The 17,752-nt window shown below is 45.8% G+C and overlaps 1 protein-coding gene across 1 annotated transcript in view; it reads right to left on the bottom strand.

Moving 5' to 3' along the window:
• The window catches only part of LOC126470722 (vitellogenin-like), a 451,798-nt gene that overhangs the window by 120,591 nt on the left and 313,455 nt on the right, over window positions 1–17,752 (bottom strand). The window contains exons 19-21 of the mRNA XM_050098725.1: window positions 12,513–13,094; window positions 8,281–8,438; window positions 775–915 (exon numbers count right to left, since the gene is read on the bottom strand). Of these exons, the coding sequence (XP_049954682.1) occupies window positions 775–915; window positions 8,281–8,438; window positions 12,513–13,094 (881 nt within the window). The remainder of the gene's footprint in view (window positions 1–774; window positions 916–8,280; window positions 8,439–12,512; window positions 13,095–17,752) is intronic.

The following is a 17,752-nucleotide window of genomic DNA, read 5'->3' as shown; positions in this document are numbered from 1 at the left end:
CGTATCATCTGTTGAGATGTCTCCGAACAGCACGTGAGAATTGAGGTGGTGCACCATCATTCTGAAACCACATTTTCTGGAGGACATTCAGTGGCACAGCTTTCAAGAACGCGTAATGTTATGTACTCACTCCCCTATACAGGTCCTAAAAGTTTGTAACGGGAATTTCCGAACACCCTGTAGAGTCCACAGTTATCTAAAACTCCGCAACAGTCATTTTCGTCGTCAGTCTCTTCACTGTAAGATTCTGGCATACCATAAGCTGTGTCTTCACTAGCGTTTTTAACATGAAAAGTAGGTAAATAATACCATCGACTGGATTTCTCCAAAAATAACTGGGTGAGTTAGTTAACTAGTTCAAATATCGAAGGAAGATAAAGTCATGAAAGCTTCAATACGACTGCCACACTTTGTGAAATATCGTATTCCATAGATTCAGCGAGTGAAAAACTTATTGGTTCACAACGACAGAGACTTAGCCTAAAGATTTAATTCCGCACGTGCTTGATAATTTTTGTCAACTTAATCCTCCAGAAAAATATATCTACACACAGCTTTATCGTGTTGCGATCGTAATTTCTACTCCAATAACACAGCAAGTAATATTTAACGAAGCAATCAAGTGTTTCTCTGGACACATAATGTTGTAAGTATAGTAGTCTCCTCAGTAACATTCACTGTTGAATATCCAGAGGACCGTATCATGTGGTAACGAGACTTTTGAGTCACATAATTTCAGCAAACAATGCGGTGCCGTGTATGAACGGAACTTACCTTAACAAGGACGATGTACCTAGTCTCGTTCGCCTGGTAGACGAAGTCGGCGCTGATGTTGGACGCCAGGCTACTTCGCAGCAGGCTGTCAACGTCCAGGAACGGAAGCGGCTCAACTTCCCAGCTGCCCGTAGCCGCAATCTGTCACACACCACACGCCGGCCGTCAATTTTTGCGGCATTGCCGCTAGATATAAATACTAAGGAATAAAAATGGCTCTGAGCACTATGGGACTCAACTGCTGTGGTTATCAGTCCCCTAGAACTTAGAACTACTTAAACCTAACTAACCTAAGGACATCACACACATCCATGCCCGAGGCAGGATTCGAACCTGCGACCGTAGCAGTCGCACGGTTCCGGACTGCGCGCCTAGAACCGCGAGACCACCGCGGCCGGCTACTAAGGAATACTTATTAAGTTACGGTAAATATCTTAAGTTAATAGACTTACATGTATCGGCACTGTGATACTTTATCGCTACGTGCAGTTCCAGCCAGTTCCAGGTAATCAATCAATAGTCATAAAAAATGTGCATTTTTTATTTATGTATGTTTTATGTTTCCCCTGCGGAGGAACCTAATCTAAAAAAAAAAAATTTAAAAAAAAATTTATGTGCTCACCACAAGTACTGCGCTATTCATGTAGCTGCTTCCAGTGTGTAGTCCACCCCTGATCTATTGAGGGACGTTCTACAACCTTCTACACCATAGAGTAAGTTGAGGAATCTACGACCATTTTCGTCACAGAGTCGACGTAGCCTCTGGTTTAGATTCTCCACTCGACTCCAAACCAGAGGGCCACAGTCCACCCTGGGTACGATGCTACAAATCGTCAGCCTGGCTTCCAATCCTCGAGAGATGAAGGTCGCTTTCGCCAATTTAGCCAGCCGTAGAAAGCTCCCAAGGATTTCCTCGGAACCCCGACGACTGGCATCGCTGGTGCCGACATGTGCAACAATCTGCAGCTCACGCTCGATAGCCGCCGGAAGAGCCTCTTCCACATCCCGGACAAGGCCCCCCGGCAAGCACACCGAGTGAACGTTGGACTGCTTCCCCGCCCTAGCCGCTATGTTCCTGAGGGGCTCCATGGCCCGCCTAACATTGGAGCTCCCAATAACTAACAAACTCCTATCCCCACGAGCCGGTCCGGACCTTGCTGATGGAGGCGCCACTATCCTGGCAGAAGATTAATTTGATCCGGTTCAGCCTCCCCCGCCCCCCTGCAAAAGATAGCACACTGAATCTATTAGCAAAGTGCATGGGATTTGGCAGGAGCCTGCGTCCTCCATACAGCCTTCGCCTTGAGGCTCGAGACGTCGACACAGTCCTCCACCCACACTGACGTGAGAGTGGGCCGGCCGGCTCAGTCACACCTGAGGTCGGCTCAGTGACAGAGAGCTGTGACATCCCCCCCCCCCCCCCCCTGCACATCTAGTACAGCAGAGGCTGCCCCAGGCACCACATCCCCACCGCACCTCAAGGTGGCACTCTGGAGCTTGTTGACTGTGGCCAACAAAGCTTCCAGCTGCGTTTGGACTGTGGCCAACTCCTCCTGCATCCGTACACAACAGACACAGTCCCTATCCATCTAGCTAATATGAGATTTACTATAAGAAACTTAGGTTCAAATGGTGCAAATTGCTCTGAGCACTATGGGACTTAACATCTGAGGTCATCAGTCCCCTAGACTTAGAACTACTTAAACCTAACTAACCTAAGAACATCACACACATCCATGCCCGAGGCAGGATTCGAACCTGCTACCGTAGCAGCAGCGCGGTTCCGGACTGAAGCGCTTAGAACCACTCGGCCACAGAGGCCGGCGAAACTTAGGGAAACCTACTGCCACACAGGGTTAACAGCTACACTCTAGTTGGCAGAAAGGACACCCAACAATGATGAACAATAAAAATGTATGGTAGAAGCTAGATCTGGTGCTTATTTGCCTGCTAGGGGCTATCTAGTGAATACTAAAGAAAAAAAACAGTGACTACAGTAAACTGGCGGCCGTTGTGGCCGAGCGGTTCTAGGCGCTTCAGTTCGCTACGGTCGCAGGTGCGAATCCTGCCTCGGGCATGGATGTGTGTGATGTCCTTAGGTTAGTTAGGTTTACGTAGTTCTAAGTCTAAGAGACTGATGACCTCAGATGTGATGTCCCATAGTGCTTGAGCCATTTGAACCATTTACAGTAAACCGCTAGGTACTGTCTAGTGAATATTATAAAAGAATTAAACAGTAACCTACGGTAAGCTACACCTACCGATTATCCCTCGTATTTATAACGTAAACAAACGTTTACGTACACGCGAAAATGACCTAATAAAACTATAAAAATTGCAGCCTTCAATGTATCGAGTCTAAATGACACTAATAAACGTATACGTAATACTGAGTATTTTACACTGACAGATGCAGGTACAAAACAAAACTTTTAGCTAACAGTTCGACCTGTGAGGAAACTATAACCATCATTTACATTGACTTTTCACTTTTCTCCTTCGCTTTTCTTCTTTTTTGGAATATGCTTAATCGTTGGGTACTAATATCCACTGAACTGCAAGTCAATGGAAGACCATCCTCTTCGCAGATGATGATTTGGTGCTTACGGACCCTCCTCTTCGTAGATGAATCCGCGTTTAGGTCACAAAGTGAACATAAATGAATTTTGCTTCGGCAAAAAGTCAGAACCCGTTATTGTCCACCGCAGCACCGGTAAAAGTGCTCGTGTGTGTGTGTGTGTGTGTGTGTGTGTGTGTGTGTGTGTGTGTGTGTGTACGTGTGCGTGGGCGCGCGCGAGCACGGTTTTGGTTGACAAAACGTGAAACTGACACCGCTGATCTGTATAGATGATACCTTTGCTGTTTTCTCCAGTATGTGTTGCTGGTGGCAGTTCTCTTTCCCAAATACTTGCCGTATTAAGCGGAGCTGTGCAATAAAAATAGCTTTCATTTGCTTTTGAACCCACAGATAGAACTGCAGGAAACGTTACACACGGCTGTATCTGCTATAGAGCCGCTTGAGAAAATCAAATCTATACTACTACACGTATAAAAATAAGTCGTTGCTCAACTTTGTTACCTAAAATCTCGAAAAGTAATTGACCGATTTGCTTCAAACTTTTACATGCTGCTCTACGAAACATTCGGAGATATATATATGTAGCCTATTTTCATTATACAGGGTGTTCAATTTATCTGAAGACATTGAAATATCTCGAAAACCACACATCGTATCCAAACAATTTATACACTCCTGGAAATGGAAAAAAGAACACATTGACACCGGTGTGTCAGACCCACCATACTTGCTCCGGACACTGCGAGAGGGCTATACAAGCAATGATCACACGCACGGCACAGCGGACACACCAGGAACCGCGGTGTTGGCCGTCGAATGGCGCTAGCTGCGCAGCATTTGTGCACCGCCGCCGTCGGTGTCAGCCAGTTTGCCGTGGCATACGGAGCTCCATCGCAGTCTTTAACACTGGTAGCATGCCGCGACAGCGTGGACGTGAACCGTATGTGCAGTTGACGGACTTTGAGCGAGGGCGTATAGTGGGCATGCGGGAGGCCGGGTGGACGTACCGCCGAATTGCTCAACACGTGGGGCGTGAGGTCTCCACAGTACATCGATGTTGTCGCCAGTGGTCGGCGGAAGGTGCACGTGCCCGTCGACCTGGGACCGGACCGCAGCGACGCACGGATGCACGCCAAGACCGTAGGATCCTACGCAGTGCCGTAGGGGACCGCACCGCCACTTCCCAGCAAATTAGGGACACTGTTGCTCCTGGGGTATCGGCGAGGACCATTCGCAACCGTCTCCATGAAGCTGGGCTACGGTCCCGCACACCGTTAGGCCGTCTTCCGCTCACGCCCCAACATCGTGCAGCCCGCCTCCAGTGGCGTCGCGACAGGCGTGAATGGAGGGACGAATGGAGACGTGTCGTCTTCAGCGATGAGAGTCGCTTCTGCCTTGGTGCAAATGATGGTCGTATGCGTGTTTGGCGCCGTGCAGGTGAGCGCCACAATCAGGACTGCATACGACCGAGGCACACAGGGCCAACACCCGGCATCATGGTGTGGGGAGCGATCTCCTACACTGGCCGTACACCACTGGTGACCGTCGAGGGGACACTGAATAGTGCACGGTACATCCAAACCGCCATCGAACCCATCGTTCTACCATTCCTAGACCGGCAAGGGAACTTGCTGTTCCAACAGGACAATGCACGTCCGCATGTATCCCGTGCCACCCAACGTGCTCTAGAAGGTGTAAGTCAACTACCCTGGCCAGCAAGATCTCCGGATCTGTCCCCCATTGAGCATGTTTGGGACTGGATGAAGCGTCGTCTCACGCGGTCTGCACGTCCAGCACGAACGCTGGTCCAACTGAGGCGCCAGGTGGAAATGGCATGGCAAGCCGTTCCACAGGACTACATCCAGCATCTCTACGATCGTCTCCATGGGAGAATAGCAGCCTGCATTGCTGCGAAAGGTGGATATACACTGTACTGGTGCCGACATTGTGCATGCTCTGTTGCCTGTGTCTATGTGCCTGTGGGTCTGTCAGTGTGATCATGTGATGTATCTGACCCCAGGAATGTGTCAATAAAGTTTCCCCTTCCTGGGACAATTAATTCACGGTGTTCTTATTTCAATTTCCAGGAGTGTAGTTAAAATTCGTTCGTTTCGGAACGAGACATCCAATGATACTAAACTCGATCCCCCACCCCTTGTGTGTCTGTGTGTGAAGGGGAGGGGGTGGAGGGGCAACATTGCAATCTTAAATGACAAACTCCATTTCTATTAAAGATGCAGATTATACAGAAAGTGTTGTCTGACACATTTTTCTCGTTTCGCGACAGATGGCGTTGTAAACGGAAATATCAAAATGGGTAGAAAATCGTATGTTTCAAAATCCTTTCCAATGACGCTTCAATTAACCCCCTAATGGGAAACTCCATTCTCAACTTTGTATTCCTCCGATAAATGAAAAGGGGTCTGCTCGACGCGCCACTATCAATGAAAATGTTCTCTGGTTGACTGGCCCAACAGTTTGCTGATAAAAATTTCAACATTGACGGCAAATGGTGTGAAACCTGGAGTACGAATGCTCCACCTGAAGTGCGACCCCAGGGCTTTCAACTCCCATTGCTTAAGTGGAAGATCATAAGTCGCATCCGCACAGGACACGGAGTGCTTGCACACAGCGTGCGCAAATGGGGTAAGGAGTCCAGCACAAGCTGTGACTGTGACGTATCGAACCAGAGCTTCCGACACATTGTCGAGGAGTGTGAGCTGGGAGTCTACCTGGGTGATCCAATCGACTTTTTTTTGTCCACACCATCAAGCATAGACTGAACATTAACATACAAGAACTGTTTATCAGGTTAATGTATCATTTGTATTTATGCCCAATTTTATTTTATTTCATGTGTAGTGCTATACGCTAACTAAAAAATAAATTTCCTTTTCGAAAATTTATCAGTTTGAAATGATTTCACTGTAGCGCACCATGGCATTGAAAGCTGATTAGCAGTTCGTCCTGTGAAGACAGTGCCATCACCCAACAATAAACGAACCCTTCCAAATCGGCAACGGCAAGAAACAATGAAATGTGTTCAAGAAAACTGTCATCAAATTAGTGTTTAGTAGCTATTCCGGCATCTTTTAATACAACCACGGAACCCGCATAATGCCATCAACTGAAAAAATAGCTTACTTTTATGATACCTGATCAGAAGATCGGAATCGGCAATAATAATCAAATATTTTAGCAGCAATTCTTGATGATTTCGAAAAATGATTCTTTTCAAATGCTTATGAGCTTTAGTGAACCACGTGACTGGTACCCTGATTCTCCATGGATCAGACCAGACATTAAAATTGCTACGCCTCGAAGATGACGTGCTACAGACGCGAAATTTAACCCACAGGAAGAAGATGCTGTGATATGCAAATGATTAGCTTTTCAGAGCATTCACACAAGGTTGGCGCCGGTGGCGACACCTACAACGTCTTGGCATGAGGAAAGTTTCCAACCGATTTCTCATACACAAATAGCAGTTGACCGGCATTGCCTGGTGAAACATTGTTGTGATGCCTCGTGTAAGGATGAGAAATGCGTACCATCACGTTTCCGACTTTGATAAAGGTCGGATTGTAGCCTATCGCGATTGCGGGTTATCGTATTGCGACATTGTTGCTCGCGTTGGTCGAGATGCAATGACTGTTAGCAGAATATGGAATCGGTGGGTTCCGGAGGGTAATACGGAACGCCGTGCTGGATCCCGACAGCCTCGTATCACTAGCAGTCGAGATGACAGGCATCTTATCCGCATGGCTGTAACGGATCGTACAGCCACGTCCCGATCCCTGAGTCAACAGATGGGGACGTTTGCAAGACAACAACCATCCGCACGAACAGTTCGACGACGTTTCCAGCAGCATGTACTATCAGCTCGGAGACCATGGCTGCGGTTACCCTTGACGCTGCATCACAGACAGGAGCGCCTGCTATGGTGTACTCAACGACGAACCTGGGACCACGAATGGCAAAACGTCATTTTTTCGGGTGAATCCAGGTTGTGTTGACAGAATCATGATGGACGAATCCGCGTTTGGCGACACTGCGGGGAACACACATTGGAAGTGTGTATTCGTCATCGCCATACTGACGTATCACCCGGCGTGATGGTATGGGGTGCCATTGGTTTCACGTCTCGGTCACCTCTTGTTCGCATTGACGGCACTTTGAACAGTGGACGTTACATTTGAGATGTGTTACGACCCGTGGCTCTACCCATCGTTCGATCCCTGCGAAACTCTACATTTCAGCAAGATAATGCACGACCGCATGTTGCAGGTCCTGTACGGGCCTTTCTGGATACAGAAAATGTTCGACTGCTGCCCTGGCCAGCACATTCTCCAGATCTCTCACCAACTGAAAACGTCTGGTCAATGGTGACCGAGGAACTGGCTCGTCACAATGCGCCAGTCACTACTCTTGATGAACTGTGGTATCGTGTTGAAACTGCATTGGCAGCTGTAGCTGTACACGGCGTCCAAGCTCTGTTCGACTCAATGCCCAGACGTATCAAGGCCGTTATTACGGCCAGAGGTGGTTGTTCTGGGTACTGATTTCTCAGGATCTATGCACCCAAATTGCGTGAAAATGTAATCACATGTCAGTTCTAGTATAATATATTTGTCCAATGAATACCCGTTTATCATCTGCATTTCTTCTTGGTGTAGCAATTTTAATGGCCAGTAGTGTATTTTCAACTTCTGTGACTATAGTTATGTGTATAGTTGAAGAAAGCTAAGAAATAGCAAGAAATAAAATAGTGTGTGCAATGAAATAAAATAAATATTAAAGTGAAGTGAAGGTAAATTTTAAATTTATTATATAGATTATTTCTGGTTTGTCATTAACAGAAAGTGACTGATGTTATCGAGTAATACTGCCGCCTCGTAAGACAGTAGGGAAAGTTATAAGGTGCTGACCTGCCAGGAGTCCTCCTCGCTGTTGAGGAAGACGCCGGCGCGGATGAGGCGTGCATCCAGCGCGCGCGCCAGCGTGGCCACGCCGTGGTACTCGCTGGCCGCCGGCTCGCCCTGCGCCAGCACGCTCGCGTTCACGGACACCGTCAGAGCGCGCCCGTCTGCCCGACAACACACCCTTGCACTCTCGTACATTCAGACCGTACATTCCAACCTTTAAGTTTATAAATTATACATCCTACGAAAAAAGGGCTGGTTGATTATTAAATCGATCGTTTGTTTGTATTAGGCGCCATATGCAACGTCGACAAACAAAGCTCTAAGACTACCGTTGAGAGACATAATCAAAAAAATGGTTCAATGGCTCTAAGCACTATGGGACTTAACAGTGAGGTCATCAGTCCCCTAAACGTAGAACTACTTAAACCTAACTAACCTATGGACATCACACACATCCATGCCTGAAGCAGGATTCGAACCTGCGACCGTAGCAGCCGCGTGGTTCCGGACTGACGTGCCTAGAACCGCACGGCTACCGCGGCCGGATAGAGGCAAACAGTTGGATAACAAGTTTGTTTCATTTAAAAATCAAGATGGAGACTTTCCATAGGCATGTGTTGCGCGGATTCTCTACTTTCTTTTACATCGCCTATTCAATGTTAATTTAATTATTCTCTCCAGCCCCACCCCCGGATTAATAAGAGCACCCTTTACTATCCTAAACAGATTATTTATTTTACGAAACACCGTCATTTCAAAGAAGATACCTAGTCAAATGGTTCAAATGGCTCTGAGCACTATGCGACTTAACTTCTGAGGTCATCAGTCGCCTAGAACTTAGAACTACTTAAACCTAACTAGCCTAAGGACATCACACATATCCATGCCCGAGGCAGGATTCAAACCTGCGACCGCAGCGGTCACGCGGTTCCAGACTGAAGCGCCTTTAACCGCACGGCCACACCGGCCGGCGATACCTAGTCTTCCAAAGGATATTTAGCTCACAAGAAGACTTAACTTTCCATAAACATTTAGCTGCCAAGAAGGTTATGTTTTCGAAATAAAATATGGCTCAAATGGCTCTGAGCACTATGGGACTTAACGTCTGAGGTCATCAGTCCCCTAGAACTTAGAACTACTTAAACCTAACTAACCTAAGGACATCACACACATCCATGCCCGAGGCAGGATTCGAACCTGGGACCGTAGCGGTCACGCGGTTCCAGACTGTAGCGCCTAGAACCGCTTGGCCACCCTGGCCGGCAATAAAATATGTTTAGACGTATTTTACTTTCTTGCTTCATTCTGTTTTGCAAAGGAATTCTGGGCTGTTAACAGATTTTGCGCGTGTGAATTTCATTGGCTAAGAATATTTTAGCACTTAAGAAGAAGTGTAGTCTGAAAAAAGGAAAGTGTGGAAAAATATGGGTAAGTGCCAAACTACAAATACAAACATATAGAGGTCGTTCTCAGGACAGCCTAGGATTTTTTCTGTTGACTCTCGCTTCTCTCATCTCTAGAAATCATCTTTTAATGTGAAAAATGTAAAGTTGCACCGTTTTTCGGAGTCCTTGTTTGATCGAGGGTCCCTAACTAATAACTGGGTATATCAGTTTAAAGGTTACAGAAAGACAAAGACGTACATGTCCAACAGGACAATGCCTTGTAAGGCACTGTGGTGTCCAAACCAACCTTCGGGTTATATAAGAACATTCTCGGACTTCCTGCCGCGTCAGTTCAGGACGAAACCTCGAGCTTTCGACGATTACCTCCATCGACGTATTTCATATGTTTCATGTATTACCTCCATCATCTTCGTCAGGATAAATTGTGTGTCAAAACTGCTGCTATGCTGGCCTTATATAGCCCATAGACGGCTTCATGTGCAGTTAAGGTTATATCTGCAGTCACGGTTGAAGTTCTTCTCACACATTCTTATTTTAAAACCTCTTTAATTACAAAACCCCAATATATAGGTGAATGGAGCAAAACTTTTTTCTCAGAAAATTGAGTACTAGAGACATCTAAAGTTGCTGAGCACAGCCTCACAAACAAACAAAAAGTACTGTTTGACGGCAAGAAGTCCGAGAATGTTTCACTTTCTTTAAAAAAAAACGTTTATGACACCCTGCGTAAAGTAGAATGAATCATTCTCTCTGCAGCGACGAGAACACTGCTTTGAACCTTCATTACATATTAAAATATGGGCCGGATACGGACACAAACTCAGAACCTTGCCTAACACTGACAGTGCTCTTACTGATTGGGCAATGTAATCACAACTGAAGACCCTCCCTCATATCTTCAGTTCTACCAGTACCTCCCTTCCACTATTCGAACTTCACAGAAGTTTTTTCTGAGAAGTATACTTAAAACATAAAATGCACATATACACACAAAGACGCAAATATCATATCCCATTTCTCCACCCCACTACCCTTTCTTCGCTGTTACCGTCTATAGATCATATCTTCCCATGATTACACAGTTAGCCTTGCACAAGAGTTAAGTACAGTTCAGAGCAATTCAGTACAGTGAAAAACTACGCAAGAGATATTTTAATGTTTTTCCAGTCAAGACTGGCAAACAAAGCAGGCAGTGGACGTATGTAAGAATACGTGCTACTAACGAATGTATGTAATGAGTTAACTTTAAAGTGCTGCAGTAAAACATTAAATATCTAAACTAACCGAAACAAAATGAAACATTTATAGTAAGAAAGTAATTATAATAATCTAACATTCTTTGTAGACAACTTAAGACAAAGACATGAGATTGTATGGTAAGAAAGAAAATAAAATTCAGTTAAAAAGTTAAGAAAAAATATTCTTATCTACACGATAAACAGAAAAAATATGTAGACTGTGTGGGAAAAGAATATAAAAAATAGGAGCGACATTTATCAGTCCGGATCAGACAAAACTATACGTGACAAATTGCCCACTAACGAGCACAGTTGGTATGATAGTATGCATCAGTTCCGAAAAACAAAGACTATTATCAACAATACAGCGATTCTGAATGTCTCTCTGTATCGGGAGAAATCACCAATAACGTCACTATTTATGGACCTAAATCCTTCCCTATCCTCCCCTAGGGCGAAACGCCTTCAGACCATCACTACGTAACCAACTTTGAAACTTCCTGGAAGATTAAAACTGTGTGCCCGACCGATACTCGAACTCGGGACCTTTGCCTTTCACGGGCAAGTGCTCTACCAACTGAGCTACCGAAGCACGACTCACGCCCGGTACTCACAGCTTTACTTCTGCCAGTACCTCGTCTCCTACCTTTCAAACTTTACAGAAGCTCTCCTGCGAACCTAGCAGAACCGTGAAAGGCAAAGTTCCCGAGTTCGAGTCTCGGTCGGGCACGCAGTTTTAATCTGCCAGGAAGTTTCATATCAGCGCACACTCCGCTGCAGAGTGAAAATCTCATTCTCGTAACCAACTTTGTTTCCATCAGAAATCGTTGTGCACAGCGACCGTATATTGTACGGAAGAAGAGGCACACAGCAGTCAGTCGCGATCCCATTAGTTTTTATTATGCTTACGAATCTAGACCTTCGGTGCACTTTCGTTACAATTCAACAGACTCGCGGTAGTTTAAGTCACCATATGTTCTTCCAGGTGTATAGGCGGAAGGAGACTCGGACTGTGCGGCTGGTCCCGGCGGAGGTTCGAGGCCTCCCTCGGGCATGGGTGTGTGTGTTTGTCCTTAGGATAATTTAGGTTAAATAGTGTGTAGGCTTAGGGACTGATGACCTTAGCAGTTAAGTCCCATAAGATTTCATGTACATTTTGAACTCTGCCTACACACCTGTAAGAACGTATGGTGACATGAACTGCCGCGAGTCTGTTCAGTTATAATGAAACTCCACTGAAGATGGCTACTTATAGCCGAAATCTAGATTTGCAAGCGTAATAAAACGTAATGGGTTTGCGACTGACTGCTGTGTGACTCTCCTACCCATTAATACTTAAGTGTAACACAGCAGAATTGTAATATTGGAGTGGCCGCTAAGTCACAGACGTGACGAAATAAAAATGAACTATCTACCCTCAAAATGTATGTAAAATTATGACGTTTTACTGTCTGGTGACAATAACAGTAGCCAGATTCAATATTTTCAAATCACTGAATAATTACTATTACTGTTCTCTACACTGTAGACCTGCTTCCTCTCACATTTGTAACAATGCCATCGGGAAGTAATAAGCATGGAGTATACTTACAATCTGTTCCGTTGAAGGCCTTGTCCAGAAGATACAGTAGGCCGCTCCCGTTGATGGTCTCGGAAAAGGGGTCGAGGTCGGTGGCGTTGAATGGCGTGGGCCAGGACACGGGTTGGCGGTGCGTCACTGTCAGGTTGGCGACCACCTTCGGTGCCTCGGTCGGCTCTGGCATCGTAGTCAGCAGTACCGACGGTGGTGACGTATACACATTTTCCGGGACAGTCGTCAGTTCCGTTAACAGGGTCAACAGAGTCGGTGTCGATTGCGTGGTAGTTGTCGACTGCGTGGTCGGAGTCGATGCGGTTTCCTCTGCGACAGTCGTAGGGGTCGCCGTCGTAGTCGATGTCGTTGTCGTTGTCGTTGTCGTTGTCGAGGCAGGGGTGGGTGTGGTCTCCTCGGTGGGCGGCGCGGTGGTGCCGGCAGCAGCAGCGGCGGTGGTGGCCAGGGCTTCGGTAGCAGCCTCGGTCGAGAGCGGCTCCGTGGCAGACGTCATCTCCGTGGTTGCTGGCGCCTCGGTCGTCTGCGCTCCAGCTAGGGCCACCCTCTGTATGTTGTACACGCCATTCGCCACTTGGGCGTGATCTGCACACCAACAAATCGTCGTTACAGTTATTCCTCCCAATTTCGTTCAACATATTTGAGGTTTCAGGCAAGCCTACAACTGCGTCATTCGTGATTTAAATAACGAAAACTGCACCAGTTACTTAATTTTTGAAGCTTAGCACAACGCGTTTCGAGAATTTATTCTCATTTTCAAGTTCATTTGTGTATTTGTTTACAGGAATATGTTCGGTGATGCAAGCATCAAAAAACAAGTAAGTTGGTGCCGTTTTGATTATTTTAATCACGATATTCCTTGCAAAATGTAAGTAAACACCTTCCTTAAAGAAGGTTGAATATCACAATTTTATAATTTTTCGGGAAGTAAAAATAATTGTTGTTCAGATTTTACACCCAATCTCAGCGAACTGCATTAAAATCAGTTAGATGTTACCAGTGCAGTTTTGTGTACTGAACGCATTTTCATTCATTAACCACCATGCATCTCGTCATCAGGCTGCGTTAATATTGTTCAGGTCCTACCTCCGTGCATGTCTACCTACGAGATGTTTGATAATTACTAAAAAAAGTACCTGTTAAGCTACACCCACATCCCTACTCTACAAGCCGCCGTAAAGATGGTGATGGCTGATATTTCTGGTATCATTCTCATTTCGTTGCGGCGAGGACTGTTCACGAAATTTCGATCTCCAACGTTCTCCTTGGAATGTGAAAATATCTTCTCGACACCCACCTACGTAGGGAGTAATGAGTATTGAAATAAAATAAGAGGAATCAGAGCTCACACGGAAAGATTTAAGTATTAGTTTTTTCCGCGAGCTGAATAGATTAGTAGATGGTGGTGGTGGTGGTGGTTAGTGTTTAACGTCCCGTCGACAACGAGGTCATTAGAGACGGAGCGCAAGCTCGGGTTAGAGAAGGATTAGGAAGGAAATCGGCCGTGCCCTTTCAAAGGAGCCATCCCGGCATTTGCCTGAAACGATTTGGGGAAATCACGGAAAACCTAAATCTGGATGGCCGGAGACGGGATTGAACCGTCGTCCTCCCGAATGCGAGTCCAGTGAGCTAACCACTGCGCCACCTCGCTGGGTTAGATTAGTAGAGGTGGCTCTGAGCACTATGGGACTTAACTACTGTGGTCATCAGTCCCCTAGAACTTAGAACTACTTAAACCTAACTAACCTAAGGACATCACACACATCCATGCCCGAGGCAGGATTCGAACCTGCGACCGTAGCAGTCGCGCGGTTCCGGACTGCGCGCCTAGAACCGCTAGACCACCGCGGCCGGCTTAATAGATTAGTAGAGAAACAGTGTGAAAATGGTTCGACGAACCCTCTGCCAGGCACATATGACTGAATTACAGAGCATTCATGTAGGTATAGATTCAGGAAAAAAGAAAGACTTGAACTTAAACTTCGTAATTTTCTTTCCGTTTTCATTTCGCGAGATGTATGGAGGAGGATGATACATGAGTTCTGACTCTCCTTGGTATATTCGCTCTCCGAATCGTAAACAGTAAGCCTCCCAATGATGCACAACGCATGCGTTTCAGCTTCTGGTACTGGAGACGTGTCATCTACGTGACACTCTCCCACCGACTAAACAAATCCGTGATGAAACGCGCAGCTCTTCTTTGGATCTTCTCTGTCTCTTGTATTAACCTTACCAAGAAATAACCTCCGACTGACGAGCAGTACGGAAGGATCGATCGAACGGGGATTTAGAGAGCATAATGAATCTCGTCTTGGCACCTGGTTTTACTACAACTATTTTTATTTAGGCGTTACACTTTAGCTAACTCTTGACTGATACTCCTACATATTTTACGGTTGTTATTGGGTACAATGGTTTGTCACCAACGTTTCGATGAACAATAATATGTCGCTCCTCCTTTTTACGCTCAGTATCATATTCAGGCAGAGTAAACTGCCAGTTACTGCACTACGCGTCTATCCTCTGCAGGTATTCCTCCATTTCGCTACAGTCGCGTTTCAGCTTTCCTTTCAGCATCATCTACAAACTGCCTGACAGAGCTTCTGGCTTTGTCCAACAGATCAATTATTTCTATCGTTCTGACTGTTAGGATGTCCTCAGTCCAGCCACAAAGTTGGTCCAATATCCCTTTGCTCGTGTTTTGTTCACTAGATGACAATAAAGGACTATTTCAAATTCTTTCTGGCAGTGAAGACTCATGTCATCAACATTCCTGTCGTTATTTACTGCCCTCTGAATCTCACAGATGAACACAGCAAGCTGAGCTACACAAGATCACTATTTTCATTGTCCATGTCGATTTCTACAGAGATTTTTGTTTTCAAGAATGTCATAACACGTGAGCATAGAACACGTATGGTAATTTAACGGAAGTTTGATGTCAGTGTCACAGGGCAGTAATTATGTTCCTCTGTCCAACACTTCTTGTAAAGGGAAATGAATTGTTTGATATACCCGTCAGAAAATGATATGGGAAAACTGTTAGCTATTCTCACACCGTCAACGGCGCTACCAGTAGTAAATGCCACCGCTGACGCATCTCTTGGTCATCCTCACTGATTGCAGTTTGCAGATAAAGAGGCCAGTTCTAAGCCTACAGGTAGTGTTGTGAACATTATTGTTACCTTCTCCCAGTGCCATTATTTTGTACCATTGCTAAGAACTTAATTATGCTTCGACTGCTTTTTGGATGTTACAGTAACTCTGGTATTGTAATTTGTGCTCTGGACTGGTCCTATTAGGAACATACCTACACCAGTTCTCTCTTTATCCCACGTCCACTTTGCCACGCTAAGCTTGTCATTGTATGTGTCTGTATCCTCTTTTGCCAGCTTGAACTGTAAAATATTAATTAACTCGAGTTAGAACAAAAATAACAACTTTCAGCTTTTTCCAGCCTTTTGGTACCCTTCGTTGCTCCAACGACCTGCAGTAAACTGATGTTCCAACGAAAGTACGCTCATTTGCGTAACCTACAGGGTTATTCATAAGCACGTCTGGTATTTCAGGACACCACTGCGCATCATTCCAAGCTTTTAACTCACATTACAGGTATCCAATATGTACACCGTTTGTGAAGCGGCAAACGTCAAACCGGGCATGCAATTAATTGAAGCTGCTAACACGAATTGATTGGGAAGGCGCGACATCACTGCGCTTTGGAAATCTGTTCATTAGATTACTTATCTGCAGGCGCGAACTAATTCGATGCAGTAATACGGAGCGGATGATTAGTTTACAAGCTGTGACGCAATTACCCCACTAGCGCGACTACGCCACGACACGTATTATGAATCGAAAATTGGAGATGCTCTATCTATATATGTAGCTACATACATGCAGGCATACATACATATGCCTCTGTGCGAATTCTGATTTCTCTCATCCGCTTTTCGTGGTTCTTACGTGAAGCGTACGAGGGCGTACTGAAAACTAACACTCCGAATGTTTTATTCTGTTCTCAATATTGGTTGAAGTGGAGGAGGAGGAGATTAGTGTTTAACGTCCCGTCGATAACGAGGTCATTAGAGACGGAGCGCAAGCTCGGGTTAGGGAAGGACGGGGAAGGAAATCGGCCGTGCCCTTTCAAAGGAACCATCCCGGCATTTGCCCGAAAGGATTTAGGGAAATCACGGAAAACCTAAATCAGGATGGCCGGAGACGGGATTGAACCGTCGTCCTCCCGAATGTGAGTCCAGTGTGCTAACCACTGCGCCACCTCGCTCGGTATTGGTTGAAGTATTACATGTTATTCATATTAGTCAGTCAACTTTCCCGATCCACTGACGCAAGTTGCATCCATATTCCGCTGGAGAGAGATCCGAAATGTAGCGTGTAACATGTCGGTGTGCAACATAATTATACCAGTGCATGAGGAACAGCGTGCTGTAATGGAGTTTCTAACCGCAGAAAACTTCGTCCACTCATTGAGCAGTCTCTCCTTCAGCATGACAACGCCAGACCATACACAAGCGCTGTGACATTTGTAGCAATCGACGTCTTGGGCTGACCGTCACGGGTCGTCCTCGTACAGTCCCTAGCTGCCCCATCCGATTTTCATCTGTCTGCAAAACTTAAAGAACACATTTTAGGATATTGATGAGGCACTGCAAGCAGAGGTGAGGTTGTGGCTCTGTCAATAAAGTCAAACGTTCTACAGGGTGAAAAGTATTTAAACCGACAAACTCTGGCAGGTTGTAGGGGACATCAAAACAAATATTTTTCCCTAATGTCATTTTTTCCTATGAGGAGGAACATTTCTCTGGCGGCAAATTAATTAAACCAACAAGCGCTTTTCCATTTTTTTATGACCAAGAGACAACACATTAACACAACCCAATATTTCAATTACAGTAGATTTTCAAAAATGCCTCCATTGACACGTAAACAAAGGTTACACCGTCGGATCATGTTCTGTCTGACACGGGCAGAAACCCCAGAAGTATCTTGAATTGTTCCTGCTGCTGCTACTATCCGGGCAACCTGATCCTCTTCTGATGCGACAGGAGTTGCGTAAACAAGGTTGCGCTTCTCTCCCCACACAAAAAAGTCCAGAGGGGACATATCTGGGGATCGAGCAGGCCATGGTACAGGACCACCTCTGCCAATCCACGTTTCTGGGAACCGTCGGTCCAGGAATCGACGCACACGACGACTGAAATGTGCCGGCCGCCCGTCATATT

This window comes from Schistocerca serialis, chromosome 3, assembly GCF_023864345.2.
Source record: "Schistocerca serialis cubense isolate TAMUIC-IGC-003099 chromosome 3, iqSchSeri2.2, whole genome shotgun sequence".
NCBI lineage: Eukaryota > Metazoa > Arthropoda > Insecta > Orthoptera > Acrididae > Schistocerca > Schistocerca serialis.
The sequence above is the reverse complement of the archived record's forward strand: the minus strand, read 5'-3'. Positions and strand labels throughout refer to the sequence as shown.